The sequence below is a fragment of the Phyllostomus hastatus genome, unplaced genomic scaffold (assembly GCF_019186645.2).
Source record: "Phyllostomus hastatus isolate PE091 unplaced genomic scaffold, TTU_PhHast_1.1 phas_contig_29, whole genome shotgun sequence".
NCBI lineage: Eukaryota > Metazoa > Chordata > Mammalia > Chiroptera > Phyllostomidae > Phyllostomus > Phyllostomus hastatus.
The window spans coordinates 46278010-46298924 of record NW_025333835.1 but is presented as its reverse complement, the minus strand read 5'-3'; the positions used below and the strand labels follow the sequence as shown (position 1 = coordinate 46298924).

The 20915-nt window shown below is 59.6% G+C and overlaps 1 protein-coding gene across 6 annotated transcripts in view; it reads left to right on the top strand.

Moving 5' to 3' along the window:
• Window positions 1-17493, top strand: part of DCLK1 (doublecortin like kinase 1) — a 227670-nt gene extending 210177 nt beyond the window's left edge. For all 6 annotated transcript variants that reach the window (XM_045838918.1, XM_045838919.1, XM_045838916.1 and 3 more), the window contains one exon: window positions 11934-17493. In XM_045838918.1, coding sequence (XP_045694874.1) covers window positions 11934-12098 — 165 coding nt within the window. In that variant the 3' untranslated portion in view covers window positions 12099-17493. The remainder of the gene's footprint in view (window positions 1-11933) is intronic.
• Window positions 17494-20915: the final 3422 nt, after the last annotated feature.

Sequence of the window (20915 nt, the reverse complement as noted above, 5' to 3'; positions counted from 1 at the left end):
CGGTAACCCCTTTATGTACTAGCTCTTGCATGAATTTATTTTTCAATATTCTGTAACTGTCAGATTTCTCAGCTGGCTTATCTGCTCGAGCCAAAGGGACTATGGGAGGTATCGATTTTTTTAACTGGGCTCAGAATTCTGTCCAATCGTTTTTCTATTCCAGTCACCTGCCCTGGCATTGCCTTCAAGGGGCATTGTTTGTGTCTCTTTAAGTTGTCCCCAGGCAGGAGGGCTTTTGCTGATGTGGGGCATGAACTCCGAGACGTCCTAGGGAACTTTTCTCCATTCCTACGTTTCTGAAACGATCTCTCGGCAAAGCTCCCCATCTTAGCATTTGCTGAGAAATATTCCCCTTGCTTTGGCGCTTGTTTCTCTCGAAGGACGGAGCCCATGCGCAGTAATGCGGCGGCTCCCGGGTGTCACTCCGTGGATCAGACTGCGGAACTGTAAACAAGAAAACTGTGTGTGTGTGTGTATGTATGTATGTATGGATAATGTACATACATATATACACATGGGGTGAAAGTAGGCTTACAGTTGTTTATATGGAAAGTAAGAGAATAATTAATAAACAATCATACGTGAAGAAACTGTTTCCTGCACTGACAACTGTAAACCTACTTTTGCCCCACCCTGTGTACGTATCAGCCGAACCGCCCATTATTGGTCCTAATTGTCCCTATAATTAGACACCCGAAACAAAGGATTTAGCGAAGCAGAAAACGTGACACAGTGACAAACTCTCCAAATACACTGCGGTCATGATCATTTCTAGGTCTTTTTTAAAAGCAAGAAAATACCCACACTTCAACAAAATATTTAAAGTCTGTTTTACACAGAAAGAAAGATTATTTGCCTCATCTAGACGGCCGCGTGCTGCACGGGAGCTGCACCCCCCCCCCGCCCTTTCCATCCACTCGGGTGCCGCAGCCCCGCAGGTGCAGAAAGGACCCGGCTTCATTTGTAACCTTCTTTGCTGGGGGCGGGGCTGAGCCGGCCACCGCGGGCCTTTGTGTGGGCTCTCCTTTCTGACTCTGTGTGTGAAGGTGACCGTCCATCTTTCACGTGTTCCTGGGCGATGGCATCTATTCAGGAGAGAGCAGGTACCGGAGCGCACCGCTCCACGGACGGGCACAAGCCGAACACGCGTGCAAGCAGCGCCCAGGTCAGACAGGGACCATTTGCGACACCCCGCCCCCGCTCGCGGCCCACAGGAGGGTCACAGAGCCCCCAGGCTAAACACCGACCTGGACTCTGTCTGCGATAATTAGCTTTGCCTGGGTTTTGTCCTGTATATAAATTGAATCACACCAGGCTCCATCCTTTTTTAATTGTGTGTCTCCTGACCTCAGGCATAGTAACCGAACACATATGAGTAAAGTTGAGATACAATTAAAAATAGGCATCAGATATATCTAATTACAGTTGTGCATCTGTGTAGGACAAAAATTGCACATGTGAATTCATTTCAGAAAAAAAAAACTCTAGAAAAATGATATCACTAAATGTGTGGGATTAAAGGTGGAAGCAAAATGCCCAGCAAGCACAATAATTAACAAACACAGCCGAGTGTGCAAAGGCCACGTGACTGCGGTCCCGGCGACGGGCCCGTCGGCAGGCAGAGTGGCGCATCTCTGAGTAATGGGCAGGAGCAGATGGGAGATAATCTCTTCCTCCTTTCCCCCATAAACCGCTCTGTGCTCCAGCTGGGGGCAGTAACAACAATGTTTATAGTTAATGCCGCCCGAGATGGCGCACCCAGTATGTAAAGCTAAATTGGAGAAATGATGCTAAAAACTCGTTGGCATATATGCTTAATTAGGAAGTTTTATAACGCCATTTAGCCCCGCAACGAGCGCATTCCGCTCCCTGATTGCAAATGCTCGCCTTTTATCTCCCCAGAAGTGGGAACATTTGTCGGCCCACGGTGGCAGCCGACTGACTCCCCGGCATAAACCACTGTTACGGGGGCGTCCCCACTGCGCCTGCTCGAGTTTCTGAGGGCTCACAACCGTTTCTGTGGCTCCGAGCAGCACCCTTGGGGGCGCCCCTGGCTTTTTGTAAAGCGGCTCACGCCGAGGGCCTGAGCTGGAGGAAGCCCCTCTTCCCGGGGCCGGGAGTGGTCCTGTGTCTCCTAGCGGGCTTTTTGGTGACGAGAGGGAAACCTGAGAGGTGCGTTTTCCTCTCCCCCCACCCCCCCGCCCCCTGTCACCCTCCTGGCCGTTCACAGCGGTGGCCAGGGGAGCGGCATCCTGCTGGGCTGGTGTCCCCAGCAGACCTTGCTCCTGTCGCCCGGACGGAGCCTGGGGGACACCCTGCCAGGACTGTGCTGCCTGGGCCATTCCACTGCTCGTGGCCCGGCCACCAGCCACCGGGAGACAGTCCTACCCGGGTCCATGCCCCCCTCCTGAAAACACGCATCCTTACCCCGAGGGCGTGTGGTCACACGCATGGCTGCCTTTCTCACGCGGGGCTGTCCTGCAGCAGGTGTGGTGGCCAGCGGCACGTGGAGAAGAACCCCCCCAGGACGGGGGGCGACCCAGTTAAAGAAAGCAAATACCAAAACAAGGCACGCTCAGAGCGCCTCAGAGGTAACCCGAAGAGGGGAGTGAGGACAAAAGGGCGGTGGAGTTCCCGGCGGCGGCGGGGGCTCCGGCGTGCGCCCTGGCTCGGCGCGCCGTCCTGCACCGCCGGGTGGCGAAGCCGAGTGCGGGGCTGCAGCGCGCGTGGCCTTTGCGCGGCTGTGCCGCGCCGTCGGGCTCAGTTGTTGAACAGGATCCGATCGATGCGTCTTGCTCAGCACGGGTTTGAAGAAACGTTCCCGAGAAGCCAGGGAGGACCCCCAGCCCCGTGGGAGGGAGAAGGGCCCCATGGCAGCCGCAAGCGGCTCTGCCCGTGGGGACGCGGGTGCCGCTGGTGCCCGAGCACCGCGGGACGGAGGGCGGGGGCCTCTGCCCTCCCCCCGCCCCACCCCGGAACAGACAGGTTAGCACCCAGAGGTGGCCTAGGCGGGAACCTCAAACCACCCGAACCGGGGTCGCAGAGCCAGGTGCCGGGGAACTGGGAGGGGTTCATGGCTAGGAGGCCTGGGGGCTGGCAAGGGAGCGAGGCGGCGGTGGGGGGGGGTGTATGGGGGGGATCAAAGCGCGGGCGCTAGCTGACGCCGTGGCTGCAGGACAGACAGGGACGGTGACGCGCTTGTGTGATTTCACCACGTCACAGGGCTGCTCGCCCTTCGAGAGTCTTTGTTTTCCTTTCAGAGGTTCCTGAGGAGAGGAGCCCGAAAATACGCAGGGTCCAGCACAAATAATGCCCTTTTTATGACAAGATATTTCATTACAGAATCACAAGCACGTAATTCTGGACATGACAGTGTCACGCTCCATCCAGCACACGCTACGACATTGTAGGTGACGTGTCCACGCTGCCGTCCATCTCGTGTGCCACACTCGTGTCCCCCACCAGCCACACTCAGTGGCGTTATTTCTGCCCGACCCTGTAGATGTGTCCTTTTAAAATTTAATGTAATTATTATTATTAGAAATGAGAAATTGCCATGGCGTTCCAGGACTTACAGATGAGGTGTAAACTGAAATCAGATTCTAGACATTTTCCTGAGGTCCTTGATGTTGTACAGCGGGTCCAGTGTTCTGTGGTGCCGTTTATTTTGCCCTGGCTTCAGAACCTCTGTCCCTGTTTTTGATTTTTAAAAAAATCCACACTCTTTTCAATGTGTTCTTCCCTGCCGTGCTTTGCAAACGTTCACAGACCGATACAACGGAGATTTTAGGAGGTGTGAGCGGGCAGGGAAGACCTGATCGGGCCGACCCAAATCCTCGGTATCGGCACACTGGTTCTCCCGAGAATGGATGTGATGTCCACACCCCAAAAGCCAAACAGTTCTCATTAGAGAAACCAAAAAAAGCTGTACAAAGTGAAATGAACTTGACTGGAGACTCGGCGGCTTTGCCGTCAGGGCGTCTGCCTCCTGCAGGGCGACCTTGGCCGAGGTACCCGTCCCTTCCCTGAGGTTCAGCTGGCCCGTCTGTAGCAACGAGAACAGTGTCATCAACCTCCCGAACTCTGTGGGGAGGCACGAACCAGCCGCATCACAGTTTACTTGGAGGAGGCTACAGCCCCGAATCCTGATAAGGTCTGGGCTTAAAAGGCCCTCCTCCCGGGCCGGGGTCTGCACACCGCGGCCAATCGGCCCAATTAGCTCGCTGCCCACTTCTGTAAACAGAGTTTTCCTGGGACTCAGCCTTGCCCGTTCATTTATAAATCGCCTGTGGCCGCGTCTGCCCTGCGGCAGCAGGGTTGAGGCGCTGTGTCAGAGAACCATATGGCCTGCAAATCCTAAAATATTCATCATTTGGCCTTTCCAGAAGTTCTCCAGCGCTTGTTCTAGGGGGGGAATGTGTCCAAATTAAAAAGGCACCACCTGCTGGGCTTGTTAAAAACCCACTCTCCACCACCTGGTGGAGAGCTTGGCACACAGTAGACCCGCCACAAATGTTTGTTTTATTAACTCATTTGTTAATAAATGATCAACCTTCCCAGTGAACGGGGCAGTTAACACAAAGGGTAAGTGTGTTTTGGAGGGTTTGGGGTAAATGAAAGTTTGGACAGTGAAATCCCGGGAGATGCTTAAGACTAACATCACACGGGTCGGCAGCGTGGGCGCAAGCCTTCCGGCCGAGCTAGATTCTTGTTTCCGTAACGACAGGAGTTACCCTCTAACAGGCCCGCTCGGTGAGGTCTGCATGCTCCAAGGTGTATCCTATCCTAAACACGCAACACCTGTGGTTCTTCCCGAGCTCCTGGGTGCTGGGGGAAAAACGACGCTGAGAAAATCCAGCGGCAGGGTGCACGCAGTAGCGTGGGTGGATGCTGCGGGGGCAGCCCCCGCAGAGCTGGCCGGGCTGGGAGTCTAGAAACACCCAGGTCAGCCGCAGGGGCCTCGGAGAGGAAGGGGGGACACTCGGGGGGCAGCTTTGCGCAGGGGTTCGACCGAGGGTTCACACCCAAGACAGTGGCCCCCAGAAAGCAGCTTAGCAGCCACCAGGCTGAGTTCCGAAAGGCCTCTTTTTGCCGTTTAAATGGCCGCCTCACTGTAGGGAAATACCACACCACATACGTAGATACTTCCCCCACTCTGGCAGGGCCCCCAAAGGATAGTAAAGCCAAACAAAACAACAGTAACAACCGTGGCAGTAAGCTGGATCAAATGAGGAGGGCGCCTGTTTCAATTGGTTTCCTGGCTAAATTTTACTAGCAAGTCAAACCCTGTGGAAGGGGCCGGTGTGTCTCCTGTCCGTGGTCCCCGCAGGGCGAGGGCGCGCGCAGGAGAGGGCCCCCCGGGTGCGGGGTGCGAGGTGCGGGTGCTGCCGCAGCCCGGCTTCCGCCTCCCAGGGAGCATGAATAATGCATGAATGAGAGGCAGCACGGGGCACACAGTTGTTCTTTTATTAAGGAAATGAAGACGATTTGTGATGGCTGGCAATAAATTAGGGAAGACCGTCCACGCGCGCCTCCGAAAATGCGGTTACTTGGACCCCGTAATCGCCGCCCAGATAGAACTCCCTGCCGCGCGCGCGCATCAACGGGGCGCGTCTCCGGCCCGGCCCTGCGCACGGATCCGGTGGTTCGGCCCCGCGGCGCGTAGGGCCCACTGTTCGCTGAAAGGCCACCAGGACCCGGCACAGTGGCTCGTGGTGATGCGGCGCTCCCAGTGCCTCCTGGGTGAGCGTTTCCCTGGAGGACGATACCCGCCTTCCCGGTGGGCTGGGACGCAAAGCTGGTTCTCCTGCCCCCGCCCCCCACTGCTGCTGCCGGAGGGGTTTCCGCCAAGGCCACCAGGCCAGACAGCGTTACAGAGTCAGGGGCGCGGCGGGCGGCCAACAGCAAAGCGAAGGCCCCGTTCACACCGCGGTCAAGGCCTGACCGACCTCCGCCTTGCAGTGCGCTGCCTCCTCGCTGCCTAGATCGCCAGCCGGCCTGGCCTGTGCGTCTATGTGCCCATTTCCAAAGCGACTGTCGGACGTGAGGGCTCGAGTTACCTGCGGACTGGGCGGAGCGTGCAGTGCCCTTCCTTAGGGACAGAAGAGGCCACGGGCCAGATTCAGTACCAGGGCTGTCCAACCCGTGGCCCACGGGCCCCACACGGGCTGCACGCGGCCCAGGGTGCCTGTGAGTGTGGCCCAACACACAATCGTAAATTCACTTAAAACACGATGAGATTTTTTCGTGTTGGATTACGTGTCGCAAGGTATTGAATGTGTGGCCCAAGACAACTCTTCTCCTTCCAGTGTGGCCCAAAGACGCCACAAGGTTGGACACCCCCGCGTGGATCTACTGGCGGAGTCAGGGCCCCGGGCGTGAGGCCAGCGCGGTCTCGGTGGCGCCTCCCTGGCCTCGTGGAAGGCCCCGCCAGGGCACCACAGGCATCCACTCCTGCAGGTCTCCCAGCCACGGCGTGTGCCGCTAGCCTGCGACGTGGTTTTACCGTTCCTCGGTTTCCCACCTGCTCTCGCAGCCTGGGGTAGTGGCGTGGAGTGTTTCTTCCGCGTGGGACAGGCTCGTGTTAGCTTGTCTGCCTTGTTGTGTTTGGTCAACTATTTATGCTGAGTCCCAGGGTTCCGGTCCACTTTTCCTCAGCCCAGCCCAGGGCACGGAAGAGCCGTCGTAAGTGGGTGCATACTTTGAGTAACTAGAGTAGAGCGTCCTTTTCGGTTACTGCCGGTCAGCTCCAGAATCTCAGAGAGATTTCTGGCTCACCTCTCACCTGGGCCATTGGCACCAAGAGGTGATAGTATGGCTTCTGGTTCTCTCAGGAGCCTTAGTGAAGTGGTCACTTTCTGAGGACGCACTGGGGGATTCCGCCACGAGTCCACTGCTGCGGGCTGCAGCAAAGCTGCGGGCCGTGGGGGGAGACGGCTCAGGATGAGAAGCCTGTTCAAGGACATCTGGCGTTTTCAGGGCCTGTCAAGCTGACACCTGAGGACAACCCTACCTGCCCAAGGTGGGCGTTAGGGAGCAGAGGCCCCGCCCCCCATGGGCTTGGTGTCTGGGAATTTTTTTTGTGACTGACAAAGAGCAAAGCGGCCTTTCAGAAATGTCGGAGAGAGCTCAGAACTCAGGTTTGGGATGAAGCACTTCGCAGGAAGATTTCCACTTCACGCGCTTTGATGCGGGACAATTACCCGTTGAAATATATATATATATAATTTTTTAATAGAAATGCCTTTTAAAGAGTATGCGATAGCTCATCGTCCCATTTTTCCTGCTGAATTCATCTGTCCTACATATGTGGGCTGCAGCACTCAGCTGTAAAACTCAAACTGAGCATAATTTTACAGCCGCAATTAAAAGTCTAAAGGCCTGTGCATTGCAGTGCTGACGGGCGTCAGCCTGCAGCGAGTGGCTGTGAGTCGGTGCACGCGTGTGAGGGAATGTCGACTGTGTTTAACGTGCGCGTCGGGTCGCACCTGAAGTACAATCGTGTCTGAAGCACCGACTCATGGTACTTTCAACTCCTTACTCTCGTACGTCGGAGTTGCTTTGGTTTTGTTTTTGTTTTTTGTTTTTTGTTATTCAGGAAGTACCTCCTCATCGGAAACGATGTAATTCCATATTAATTAAGAAACACGTATAAAGGCCCTAATAGGCGCCCCGCAGCCAGCCGGGCCTTCTGGGAACGCAGGGGAGTTGGATTCCACCACAAGGAGGCCGGTGGTATTGGGGGAATGCGCCCAGAAAAGGCCATCGAGCTCTGCGTGTGACAAGCGGCAGGAATTCGGTCCCGATGGCGCTCACCCACCCGAGGGGCTTGGAAAGCGAGGGGCCCGTGGGAGGCTGCGGCCAACGGCGGGCGGGATGGCAGCAGCGGCCGTGAGCGCAGCGCGGGAGGCAGCCCGGAGCCACGCGCTCCGGGAAGGCCGCGCAGGAATGTCCGCGAGGGCTGTTTCTGTTTCGGGGCCACGGCAGCAAGCCCCAGCCAAACCGGCGTCAGCGGGAGGAAGTTCGTTGTCGCGGAAGACCCGGGCCTCCAGGACCCGCAGCGGACTCAGCAGGCGGTCAGAGCCCGTTCCTGCGCCTCCGCGCGCTCCGCCTCCGCGCGCTCCGCCTCCCTGCGGCGTCGGCTCCGTCTGCAGCTTCTCGCGGCCCCCGGATGTGGGGAGTGGCCCTTGGCCGACCGTGCTCCCCAGAGTGGGGTCCATTATAAGTAGGAAGTTTCAGCACAAGTCCCCCCGCGTGCTATCCACGGGGTCGGGCCCACCCTGCTGGTGCCGGTGCCAAGGCACGGAGCGAGCTTGGGTTTTGCTCCCACGTCACCCGCCGCCGGCCCGTCTCAGGGCCCCACAGAGGGTCACCTTCCCTGGAGCCGCAGAGTGCGGTGTGGGGGAGGATGTCCAGAGGGAAACTGAGGCACAGCCTCGCCGGAGTAAATGCCGCTGTGCAAGCCGATGAGAGGGGCCACCATGAGTCTGCTGGTGCCATGGGGGCGTAAGAGCAAGAACTGGACGCCGGACGTGTTTGCTGTCAGCAGGTCGGGACTCAGGCCGAGGGGCTGGACTCGGAGGAGCTGCGAGCACATCACACTGGAGGGTAACAGACCAGTCAGCCGCGTGGAAGAGGGACCTGGGGCAGGAAACGCTGTGACCTCGACCTCTCCTGCACGTTCAAAAGCCACCACTTTCGCCGAGGGTCTGCGGTGTGCGGTGAGCCGTGGAGAGCGCAGGGAGGGTGTCCCCGCCCTGCCCTTGCCCTTGCCCTCCTCCGCGGCTGTGGTGCGGCAGGGGAGACCGTGCTGGAACACTCAGGACTCACAGCGGTGACAGCAGCAGGCTTCGGGGACACAGGGCGGGAGGAAGGTCTAAAACGAGCCACAGTCCGCCGCGGAGCCGGAGGCCCAAAGGAGAGGCCTGGGGCGGGCGGCATCGGCCGGGACGTCCTCCAGCGCCAGTACACTGTCGGCAGCCCCCACCTCCGCCGTGCAGCCCTGGAGACCAGGGCGGGGACCTGGGTGGCTGGGAGACCTCCTCTCTGCCCTCCGGCCCAGGCTTCCTCTGAGCCGACTGCTCCAGGGCGAGGCCAGACGCACAGTGGACCCTGGCCTGCAGACCCCGACGGGGGCTCGGCCATCGGCGTGGGGACACTGCCGGCGGTGTCTTCCCCGCGGTTCAGTCTGGCTGCGGACGGAGCCGGGGGGAGCCGGAGTGCGGGGCTCTGATGAACTCTGGGTCAGGCGACCGACCCCAGGGTGAGTGGGGAAAGGTTGCTTGGCCTGAGGCAGCGAGGACACCAAGGGAAGTCCCTCCACGTGGCTGCGCCTCCGCTCCCCGCCGAGAAAGGCAGAGCGTGGACAAAGAATGCCTGACCAGCTCTCCATTCCAAGCATCTGTAAGTGTGACAGAAATCCCTCTCCCGTCCTTGGCTCCCCGGCGTGGGGTCCTGCCATGAAATGTTTCCGAAAACAACTGCCAGGAAGGCCCTGGTGCCCCTGCGCACGCGAAAGCACCGGCCACCACTTTCTCCCAGGTGAACCCGGGCTCGCCTCCAGGGGCGAGCACCGGCCAGGCTGCCAACTGGAGAAACTGGTAGGGGTGGCAAAGAGTGGCCGCTGGTAAGGGCCAGGGCAGGGGGACAAGTGTGGGAGGGCGTAGGGTTGCCCTTGTAGAGACATGGGAAGGTGAAAGGGGACCCGGGGGCCATGGGCACGGCCTCAGCCCTGTCCCCTGCTTCTGTGTGGACGGGGCTACGGTCTCCGTGGGGACATGGCCTGTTTCTGTGGCCGCAGCCCCGAGCGTGGCTTGTGCCGCTGAGTAGATTATGGGAGAGGAGGTAACCATGGAGACGGACGGTGCGCGGGAGACTGGGGAGAAGTATTCCGAGATCAGTTCTCATGTGAGCTTTACCTTGCCTTGGTTTTCTCCGGCCTGCAGTTCCTTAATTTTAAAACAATATCCTAAATCGAATTGTAAAGAAAAAGTGTTCCGTTTCTGGGGATCCTTACCCCGTAGGAAGCCTTTGCACACCCCTCTTCCCTCCAGCACATCCGGGAGGGAGGGTGGGGCGCCTGCTCCTCCTCTGACTGAGCACCAGGTGTTCGCACGGCCCCCCACGGGCAGAGCGGCCCCCGGAGCCCCTGGCAGCGCACCCCTTTCCTTCCCCCACCGGAAAGCCTCCGTCCAGCCCGAGGCCGAGGGCTGCTGCTTTCTCAGGAAGGTAGAACACAGAGTTGTTCTTTCATGAGCCAGGGAAGAGTTTATATTATTCTCGAATCAACTGCAGAATGGATTTCATGTGAGCCAGAGCAAATGCGTGTCTGTTCTTCTACAAACACTCCCGTCCGCACCAACGGAACACTTCTAGTGCGTTCTGGAAGCAGAACGCCACATGTCCTGACTTCACAGTGTTTTCAATAAGGTTAGGAATTTGGGTTTAGGATGCCGAACGTAACATAAAATCAGTGGGTCTCAGAGCAAGGTCTGCGTCCTCCAGGAGGGTCCCGAAACCCTGGACCAGTGGAAGAATGACACGGACATTTCAGCAGGCCCGTGACTGAACCGTCGTACGGACAGCCCAGCGAAACGCGGCGTGAATGGCTCACGCGTGCCGTCCCCCGCGGCGGTCTGTAGCACCGTTGTTCGGTTTGCGGACGGTGTCCCCGGCAGCGCAGCTGAGCCGAGCACGGCCGTTGGCGTGCCGGCCCCCCGCACCGCCTCTCCCGGGGTCTTTATGGCTTCCTTTGGGAGCTGTCACGGGCCTGCTCCCGAGTGCGCGCTGATCTCAAGCTCCGCTGCGGCGGCGTGAGGGGCTGGGCTTTCGCTTTGTTCTCCGAACCAGGCCGGCTCTAAATTTATCTCTGCCCTTTGAAGAAGCTAATAGTAAATTTTCAAGAGGAAAAAATGGTGGTCGATATCCCGGTGGAGGAAAAGTAATCTCTTAAAAGCGGAATAACCTCCAGGTTACATCCTTTTAAAGGGGGGGCTTTCAAACCAGGACGCCGTCAACTTTTTTATGTGCGCTCTGTGTTTTCCTCCGGGCTCTGGGCCGGCTGCACGCCCCCTGGGTAGGGCTTTCCCCTAGCAGCCCGCCCCTCCCGCACCCACTAAATCTGGGATGAAGGCCGCCGCTCGCGGGGTGCAGAGCGCTGGCTGGAGTGCACGCCCCAGGGAGAAACCCAGGGGAAAGGAGGCACCGAGCCCGGCCGTGCGAGCACCTGCAGAATCGAGTCTCCGTCGCCTAAACGACCTCACACCGCGAGTGAAATGGGCTTTGTAAAAAGTAAAATCCTTGCCAAGGGCTCCCCTCGGTTTCATCGGGTTCAGAGCCTTTGCCTTCTCAGGCGTCGGCCTCATTCCAGCTGAAGCCATTCCTCCCGGGCCGGGACGCAGCACCCCCCCACCCTCCCCAGGGCCTGCAGACACTGCGGCGGTGGTTGGAAAGGGGGAGGCGCTACGTCTTGGGAGGGGCCTGCGGCTCTGCTCCCGGTCTGGCCGCCTCCTCCCCTCGAGCCGGGTTCTGGAGCTGCGTGCGCGGCGTGCCGACCCAGGAGGGCCTGCCTGGCGTCCTCCCGAGTCGGGCCACGGGCCTGGGCCCCTGTGCCAGGGCCCTCTGCTGGCCCGGGGGCCCCGAGGCCAGGCCTGCGGACCTGGGCGGGTCTGGGTGGGCCCTCGGAGGGGTGGGACCCACGACATCATCCCTCCTGCCTGTGCCTGCGGAGGACAGGACGGGGGGCTCCCCGGAGCCCACCCGGGGGAACCGAGAGCCCCCCGGCAGCGGGCGCCTGCTGTGGACGGCAGCGAGCGGCCCTGGTGGACAGGCAGACAGGCTCCCCGTCTCCCCGACCGCAGGCGGCGTCCAGAAGCGCGTCCGGTGCCACTGCCTGCGGCCTAATTGCCCTCTTTCTCATTTTATGCCCCTGCCAGACCACCGCTCTTGATAAGGAGAGGCAGGTTTTCCGACGAAGACGCCACGCGGATGTGAGGAGCCGCTACCAGGCGCAGCCAGCTCCGCCCGAGCTCAACTCGGAGTCCGAAGATTACTCCCCGAGCTCCTCCGAGACCGTGCGCTCCCCCAACTCGCCCTTTTAGCCGCCCCCGCACTCCCGGCCCCCGCTTCGCCCTCTGAGACTCGGAGACGTTCTCCCGAGTTTATTTACGTGAGAGACAGTGTCCCCCGATCTATCTAGCACCCCGCGCTCCGACGGCGGAACAGGACGCATGTTTCCTGGCGTCTGTAGCGACCTCCCTGTGCCGGGCCCGACAAGGACCGGGGTCTGCGGAGACGGGCCCTCGCTGCCGCCGACAGGGTCCTCAGAGGGTTAAGGCGCCTTGGCGACATTTTTAAACCTAAACTCAACGACTCTTTTCCTCGGTCAAGCCCGTGTGCGGCAAGCACACGCTAACCCTCTGAGGGCATGGGCCGGGCGGGCACCCCTCGGGGGGTCGTCCAGACCTGGGACACACACACACACACACACACACACACACACACACGTGTCTTGACTTTGCTGCGGATCCGGGAGTGTTTTCGGATGCTGAGATGTCTGGACCAGAGAGGCCCCCAGAGTGGTAACTGGCTTGTCCTTGCCCGTGGGTTTAGAACGTGGCAGGTTCGTGACTTAGGCATAAGCGCCCCCGTTTCTTCTGCATAATCCGATTCAGAAAGGGACTTTTTTCGTTGGAGGTATGACCGTCAGCTGCCGTGAGGCCCGCAGCCCGAGTGGGGGGGGGCTGGGTCCGTGGCAAACAGCCTGCCCCCCCCCCGAAGGAAAATGGTGCGCCCTCCCCCCAGCCCTCCTCCACGAAGATGTGCTGACGATGCCCCAGAAATGCGGCGTCCACCTCAGCCTCGGCTCGCCCGCGGGCGGCCTCCCGCCGCGGCTCGTGCTTGGTGAGGGAGGGTCTCAGCTTGGGACACCTCCAGGAGACAAAACAAAGCAAATCAAATAACCAACAACTGGTGGAAAAGAGCAATACATTGCCAGGTGCTCTCTAGGGCTGGGGTTCCAAACAGAGAGAGGAGGTGAGACCCTGGTGTTTTTCTCACCTGCTTTTTCACGCCCTGCGTCTTCAGTGTGAGGTCCACACCGTCCAGTCCGCACACGGGAGGCTGGGGCTGGGGGGGACGAGAGGCCAAGGGCTTTGCAAGGTGGCCAAGGGCAAAGCGCAGTGAGAGAACGACCCGGAACATCCCTAACGTGGCTTTTAAGGAAACGAGCCGCTGGTGAGTGTGCACCGTCACGTTCCCTGCGCAGACTCTCCCGGGAGGGACCGGGAGGAGGGCGGGCAGGCGTGCCCCCCGGGCGACCCCTTCCGCTCCCAAGGTGACCTTCCCACAGGCCACTGTCTGTCGCTGTCCAGAGGGACCCCTCGTCTTCCTCGCCTCTCTGTGGGCCGAGTCCCGTCTGCGATCCGAGTTTTCACTCCCGCCACCGTTGAGTTTTTTCTGGAATGCACGGTCACCGTGATGCTTAGGGCAGAGGCTAGCCGCGGGGCCTCGGAGGCGGGGTCCCGTGTGCTCGGTGTGGGACCCCGGAGAGCCAGTGAGTGACGTTCGTGACCTTCGCACCTGCACGGCTGAGCGGCACTTCCTGGCCCTGTTTGGAGCACGTCCCAGTTCCTGCAGGTGTCCGGCCTTGCCCCGGTCGGTTCCTTACTTGCAGATGCACGTCGGCCTTCAGCGGCTGACCTTGGCCCTTCCCCTCCTAAGCGGTGGGCTCTCCTGACGTAGACTTTAAGATCCTAACGTGTCATGATTTTCACGTCACGGTGTGCTCAAAGTTTTTGCTCTGCTACACGTAGGTTATTTCTTGGGTCCGCATTGCCCTGGCAGGTAAACGGCAGGTCATTTACCGAGCGGTGCCCCCGGGGAGCCCCGAGACCACACCGCACAGCAGCAGCGCTGAGCAGCCTGGCCCAGTCGGGTGCGGGGTGGGGGCACGGGGCGTAACGCCAGGGAGGGTGTGCGGGAAGGTCCCCATCGGGCTGTGCCCTGGACTGGTCAGAGAGGACGCTGTCTCAGAAGGACGAAGGGAAGCTCCGCTCCCAGTGCCTCCGGAGTGGCCAGGCAGCTCAGGCCCCCGACTCGGAACCTGCGGACGTGAAGAATCCCGCGGGCGGAGCCCTGCCCGCGGGGCCTTGTCGCTCTCCTGCCTTTCCCCGGCTCGCTGCTCTTCCCGCCAGCACCCCGTGCATCACGCCGGCATCTGGGACTCAGAGCCCGCAGCTCGCGGCCCCGGCACACCGCAGGGGCCCCTCAGCCTGGGGAGCCCGGCGCACGGCTGCGGGAGGGGTGGTCCGTGCCGGACCCCACGCAGTGGCGTGTGGCCTGCCAAGTAGGGATACCGAGGGGCCGGACGGGAGGCCGTGCTTTCCGCATCAAGCCGCCGGGACCCCGGACACCAGGGCCGCACTCGAGGTTCCCCGACAAGCACAAGGCCCGCTGGCAACGGGGGGGAGGCTCCAGACGCCGGGCTTTCGGCCCGCGCTTCCTCGTTTTTTCCCCGACATTCCCGGGATAGTTCGAGGTTGAAGTAATTAAGTGGTGGTGTTCTTGAAGGAATTCCTATGACCACATCGCCCTTTTTTCTTTTTTCCATTTTGTCATCGAATAGATATGTACCATGACGGCAGTGAACCTCTGTGATTACCGATTCAGTCACTGCCTCACGCAGCCCCCTACTTTTTCCTCTGTATTTGATCGCATTCTTGCCGCCGTGGCCTGGTGGGTGGGGCTGTCTTTCCTTCGGGAACACAGGGCCGGCGTGCGGCATGTTCTAGGGGACTGTAAGGCCCAGCTCTCCCGCTCCGTGGTAGACGGGCGAAGAAAGAACTCTTGCATTCCTCGCATCGTGTACCTCGCCTCTGCAGACAAGGGCCGTTCGCAGCGATGAGTGCTTTCCTGCCCCTGACGTTGCAGCCGAACCCCTTTCACGCATCACAGCCAACGAGCCTGTGCTTTGCTCCCCGCCATTAGAAGGAACGGTGAGGTTTCGGTCCCTGGAGGTGTTTCCACGGTAGCCCTCGCCTCCCTGACGCATGGTGCACATGAGAACAAGCAGAGAAAAACGCAAATAAACGACTGAAAATGCTTGGTGTTTCGTATTCGGTGAGACGCGTGTGGGCTGCCCAGCACCACCCGCCCCACCCCTCGGCTTGCGGTTAACAGCCCCGTCAGGTGCTGTGGAAAGAAAGCAATATATACGTGCATGAAGGCTGCAGTTGCAACCCTTTCCCCTTTGAAGCGTGTTTCAGTTGGGGGAAAAAAAAGAGGAAAGAAAAATTGGCTTCGCTTAGAGGGTCACGGAGCTACCATCCGACCAGAGCTCACGCACATTAAATCACAGCTGTTTGCTGGCCACGGGCGCCCGACAGGCGACTCGGTCCCCGTGCGGGGGCGCGGCTGGGCTCGGGTGGCGGGGAGCTTTCTCAACGTTACGGCGTTGCCTGCCAGCCCTTCTCAGGGTGACTGTCGCATTTCCGTGATAAACTGTTTTCAAAGGTTTTTAATTTGGCCATAAAAAGGTGCCCCGGGCTGGTTTCCTCTGCACTGAAGGTCTGACCCGGAGTGAGGGTTCATCGCCTCCTGCTCTCTGCCCGATTCTCCTGAGGAAAGAACAGCCAAAACGCAAGCAAGCAAGCAAGCAAGCAAACAAACAAAGCCTGGTACAGCTTCGCCTGCATCGTCCCTTCAGAACTTTGGAAAGCCCCGAGACCCAAGATGGCAGCTGAATGGAATTATTCCTTAGGATGTGCGTTTCAAAAAAATCAAATTAGGAGCCACCTGGTATATACTGTAGATAACGTCGCTTTTCTATAATTTGTAAATCACTACAGTTTTCAATGCTACCTGATCTTCTCCGTCCAAGCAAAGTTGTTTAAAAGCTCGAAGGTGGTCCTTCCGAGGGTTAGCGTGCCCTGGGTGTTGTCTGCCACTTGCATTCGGCGTTTGGGAGAGACACCCTCAGCCGAACCCTTGCACTGCATGCCGTGGGGAGGGGGCAGATGCCCGCTTCCGTAGGAGACAGGGGTACTCTTTTTTTTAAACTTAAACATCAAGTTCCATGAAGCCAATTCAAGTCTGTTGGGGAAAAGAGTAATTAAAACTCTCCCCCAAAGTAACCACTTTTGGTCAATTCAGATGTGGTGAGGCGCGTGTCGGTGAACACACTTGAAACGATTTTTGTTTAAAAGCACATCGACCCACAACCCTTGAGGACACGCTGATGGGCTTTTCAAATGGGCTCAGCGGCGCTTGTGCACGAAGCAGGAACACGTGGGTGGGCTCCCAGGGACGGCCATCGTCACGGGAGTCTGGAATGTGTATGTCACGATGTCCTGGCGGTGGAGGGGACAGTCTCTGAGGTGCCCGTAGTTCAAACACGCGGCCGCATGCCGAGGGAAGTGTAAGGCCCCGAGCTGGTGGGAAACGGGAAGCTCAGCGCAAGAGGCTCCAGGTGCCTCTGGCGGAGGTGGGGGTTCCCCCCCTTTACTTTCGCTCCCCTCCCCCGCAGCCCCCATGGTCGTGGTCGTGCTGGGGCTCCAACACGGAAACTGCCGCGATCATCTTTCAGGGAGGGCGTGTCCCACGGGCAGGTGTTTGGACCGTGAGGCTCACAGCATCTTGCCCTCGGGGACCAGGGAGAGATCTCATTTCTTTCTTTCGGCCCCGGAGGAAAGGCAGGGTCTGCCCTGAAACCAAACCCTCGAACCTCAACACCCTCCTCTTCTCGTCCGCCGAGAGCCCGTAATGGTTCTCCAAGCCTCTGCTGTGGGTTTTAAGAGAACGTGGGACGTCGAAAGGGATGATAGAGATGCTGTCCTGTCACTTGCTTCCCGTCCACCTCGCTGCGGTGAGAAAAAGACCTTGAACCGTTCTCTAGGGGCAATTCCTCACTTGCCATTGACGTTAATCTGCGATGTATTCTCAGAAAAAAAAAAGTAAAAAGAAATTGAAACCGGTCCAAGGTTAGGGTCATATCCTCGATAACTTTTTAAAAATTTTATGAAGAAATTAATAACGGCCTTTTTTCATTCTGGCTGAAAGGAAAGTTATTAAAAGATTAGTTGAGTGTGAAATTAAATAGTATTTTGGTCATGCATACTGAAAAGGTGGGCTAGGAACTCGATGCATTTAAGCAAGTTTCTGAAAGGTTTCAATGTGGGGCAAGAAAGAAAGTTCAATATTTCCTTTGAAAAGACTGAATTTGTCAATTGCTGCATGGATCAGGTGGCATAGGTTAATTTTTGATTTTGAGACTCTTAATGGAAGAACTTTCCAACGATTTGTATCCATGATTAAAGCTGGAATGAGATCCAATTTTTTCCTAATCTCTCCGTTTAAGCTAATAAATGTAGGTTACTGTGGGATGAAGTCATCTGTGGTATACGATGTTCATTTATCAACTGAGCTTTTTTGATGTTGCCTGTTTTTATGTAAACCATGTTCTTAAAGTTAATAAAAGAATAGTACTCGGTGTATGAACCACTGCTACGTCATGCCCTCCCTGCAGAGCCCCTCCTGCTTTCCCCCGGCCAGAGCGGAATGCGGTTTCCCTCCGGTTCAATTCCTAACCGACCCCGGCGGCCCACAGAGGACGCGCCCAGCTGTGTTCCCGGGGAGAAGGCGCTCCGAGCGAGGCTTTGCAGATTAGTCATGCGGTCAGAATGCGGCTTTCCCACATGTGCCCCAGAGCAGAGGGTCCATTTCATGAGAATCGTCCAAAAACAGCTATTCCAAAAATGTCCTTTTCCTCTGCGACCGTCCCGCCTGGGCCTGGGACTTGTGGAGACCTGGAGAAAGAAAATACAGCTCAGCCCGGTTATTCCTGCAACCTGTGCACACCAGGGCTCCAGAGAAGGGGGTGCCTGCCCCTGACCTGGAATCAGCTACTGTCTTCATGCCGATTTCCCGTCAGGCACTCTGTGGGCAAGACTGGCCTTAGAGAAGTTTGCAGAGCGGCACCACGAGTCCAGCCCTTTGTCCGTGATTTTTCCAATGCCCGGAGGTTGAAAAGGCAGCCGCCAAGAGTGACGGCCGGTCCCCTAGTGTCCTGTAGGTGCCAGCGTACCCCCCAGCGCCCGTAAAATCAGCAGTCCCCTTCCCCTGCCGCGGCCGGCTGCTGCTTCGCGCTGAGTTTCCCCGGCACCTGGTGGTGAGGTCCAGAGGCTCTCTCCAGACTCCGGGGACAACTGCTGGGAAACAGTAGCCCAAGGGGTTGCCCCCTATGGCCCATTACCTTGATCCAGGAGCTCTGGCAGCTCCCCCCAAAAACCTGCCGCCCAAAACATGGGCCCTGACGTGCGACCCAACCCCGGAACTGGAGAGGGTGAGGAACTGGGGAGATTCCTGCCCCGGGAGGAAATCAGGAGAGGAAGGCGTCCCCCAACTCCGATGGCTGGTGGTCGGAGAGGTGGGGTTTGTTCCGTGCGGATAAAGAAGGAGGTAAACAGGTCAGAGGAACAGGGCAAGGGGCCCCCTGGGAGATGTCTTAGCGCCTCTCCTCAAACGGAATAAAGAGCTGTGCTCTAACTTAAGGCCGTGGCTGTTCCCCCCCGCCGCCCGCCCCCGAGCCCCGGGAGGGGCGCCCAGGGAAGACAAGGACCCCGCCCAGCCAGCTGGACCAGCCAAGTCCGCGCTGGCCATCCGCACGGTGACAGCTGTCCCTGCCAGCTTGCCTGCACATCGAGATCACTCATTCGAACATGTCTTGAGCGAGTGCCAGGGGCAGGCAAGGAGCTGCGCCTGGGCTGGGGACAGAACGGGGGCCTCCCCTGTCCCTGTGTGTGTTCACCGAGGACGGGGAGGCTTGGAGGACAGGACGGCGGGCCTCTGGCGGGGTGGTCCTCGGGCTCTCCGGAGACACGTGGTCCCGAGCGCAGACACACAGCGCCCACAGCCAGGGCGACCGTGTGGCCGGCAGCGCGGACACTCCCCCGGGAGGCCTGGCGGCTGCCATCTGCCCGCGCAGCGGGCGCACCGCCGCGCTGGAGCTCTTGGCTGGGCTCCTGGCCGCGGACGCACGAGGCCTCCTGGAGTCCTCCCGGCCATCTGTAATTGGCCCACGACTTCCAGCCGCGTCCCAGCGGCGTGCCGAATGAGGTCCATTTGTTCCACGAGCGTCACCGAGGACCCACGGCGAGCCCTGTGCCGGGAGGCGTTGGGGAAGGAGACACGGTTGCTGTTCTTCCGAGTCGAGGGTCGAGGGGCCACGTCTCAGCACGCGGGGGTCCGTGTGGGCCATGGGCAAGCCAGCCGCCCGCCAGGTGCAAACGCCGCTGTGGCCGCTTCTGTCTCAGCAACTCACCTGCCACTCTTGGGAAACCCCGAGAAGGAGGGAGCGCGAGGGGAGACCAGAGGAGGGGGGAGAGGGAGGGAGGGCGGGGGGACAGGAGGCTGCCGCAGTGTTAAGTCCGGGCGTGTCCCTGGGAGAGATGAAAAGGAAGGGAGAATACTGGCGTCTGACAGCGTGTCCCTCAAAACCAGTTGGAGGAGATGCTTAGTGGGAATCACGGCCGTGAACTGGCACAGACCTCACGTGACCTTTGTTTTTTTCTAGCTCCTTCGTGCATCAGTCCCCTAGAACAGGGCGGCTGGTGAGACCCCACTGACGGCACCGGAGCGAGAGAGAGAGACCCACTGACCCAAAACACAGCTCTCTCCTTCCTGGGCGCACGCCCACCCTGTCCCCTTTCCTCCTCTGCCGCGGGGCGATAATTAACGTTCCGCCCCAGAGAGAGGCTTTGCTACTCCCCCAGAAGCACCCACTGATCTGCCGGGTTGGCCCGGGGAAGGGGGTGAACGCGGCCTTGCCGGCGGGCCTTCGCACCGGGAAAGAGCCTCTGGTTTCCGACAGGCCCCTCGAGGCCCACATCCGCCCGGACTTCTCGGTTTCCTTCCTCGACACAGTCGCCCCGTTCCCGCCCTCCTACACGGTCGGCTTTTTAACTTTTATTTCCAACAACGCTTTCTAAGACCTCAGTCTCCTGCTGAGCAAACCGTTTCTGCTTCACCGACAGCTTCTGTCGCGCCTGCTCACCCCACGGAGGGAGGTAGAGCGTTCGCACCGGTTTCTGAATTTGGGAAACTGAAAACTTGGGGCATCCCCTGATTCGCTCCAGGTACCCCCCCCACCGCTCCCGGTGGCTCTGCGGGGGGCTCTCCCCAGCTGCCCACACCCGCCTCTGCAGAGCTGCCCACAGGCCTGGACGCCTTCACCCCCGCCCCCGCACACCCCCCGGCAGGCCCCCCTCCCCCCCCGCCGTGTCTGCGTGCAAGTGCGGGTGCACACCCACAGCGGGCAGCCCGGTGGGAGGGGGGACGGAGGAAGCAGCTGTCGCCGCGGTAACCGGGTCTCCAACCCGCCCAGGGGTCCCTGGTAAGGGAGGCTGAAGGCCAGCCAGCCTGGGCAGCGGGCCCGCCGGGAGGACCCGCGTCCCCCGCAGAGCCTCAGGTCTCCCTGGTGCCCGCTGACGGGAGCCCCCGGGGGCCCCTCTTAACCGGAGCCCGGGAGGCAGCCACCAGGCCCCTCGCAGCAGAGGGTGGTGCCCCGGGCCCACGGTCACTCCTGCGGGTCACAGCCAGGGTCGGCCGACTCTGCTCCACCGCTGCCGCGTGGACAGGGCATTCCCAGGCGACAGAGGGGCCGGGGTCTCGGCCTCTGACCGCCCCCCAGGGCCCAGCTCTGCCGGTCTGGTCCGGCAACAACAGGCACATAAACCTGGGCTGGTGACACTGAGGCTTTAACCTGCTTCCTCCCCAGGGGCTCCTCTGCCCCCTCCCCCGCCAGCACCACGCGGGCTGTCTGCCGTCAAGTCCAGGGTCGCCGCGGCTCCATGTGGCCCTGAACCCAGACCGGCCTCCGGGCGCCCTCTGCCTTCACCCCCACGTGCCCGCGCCAGCCCGGA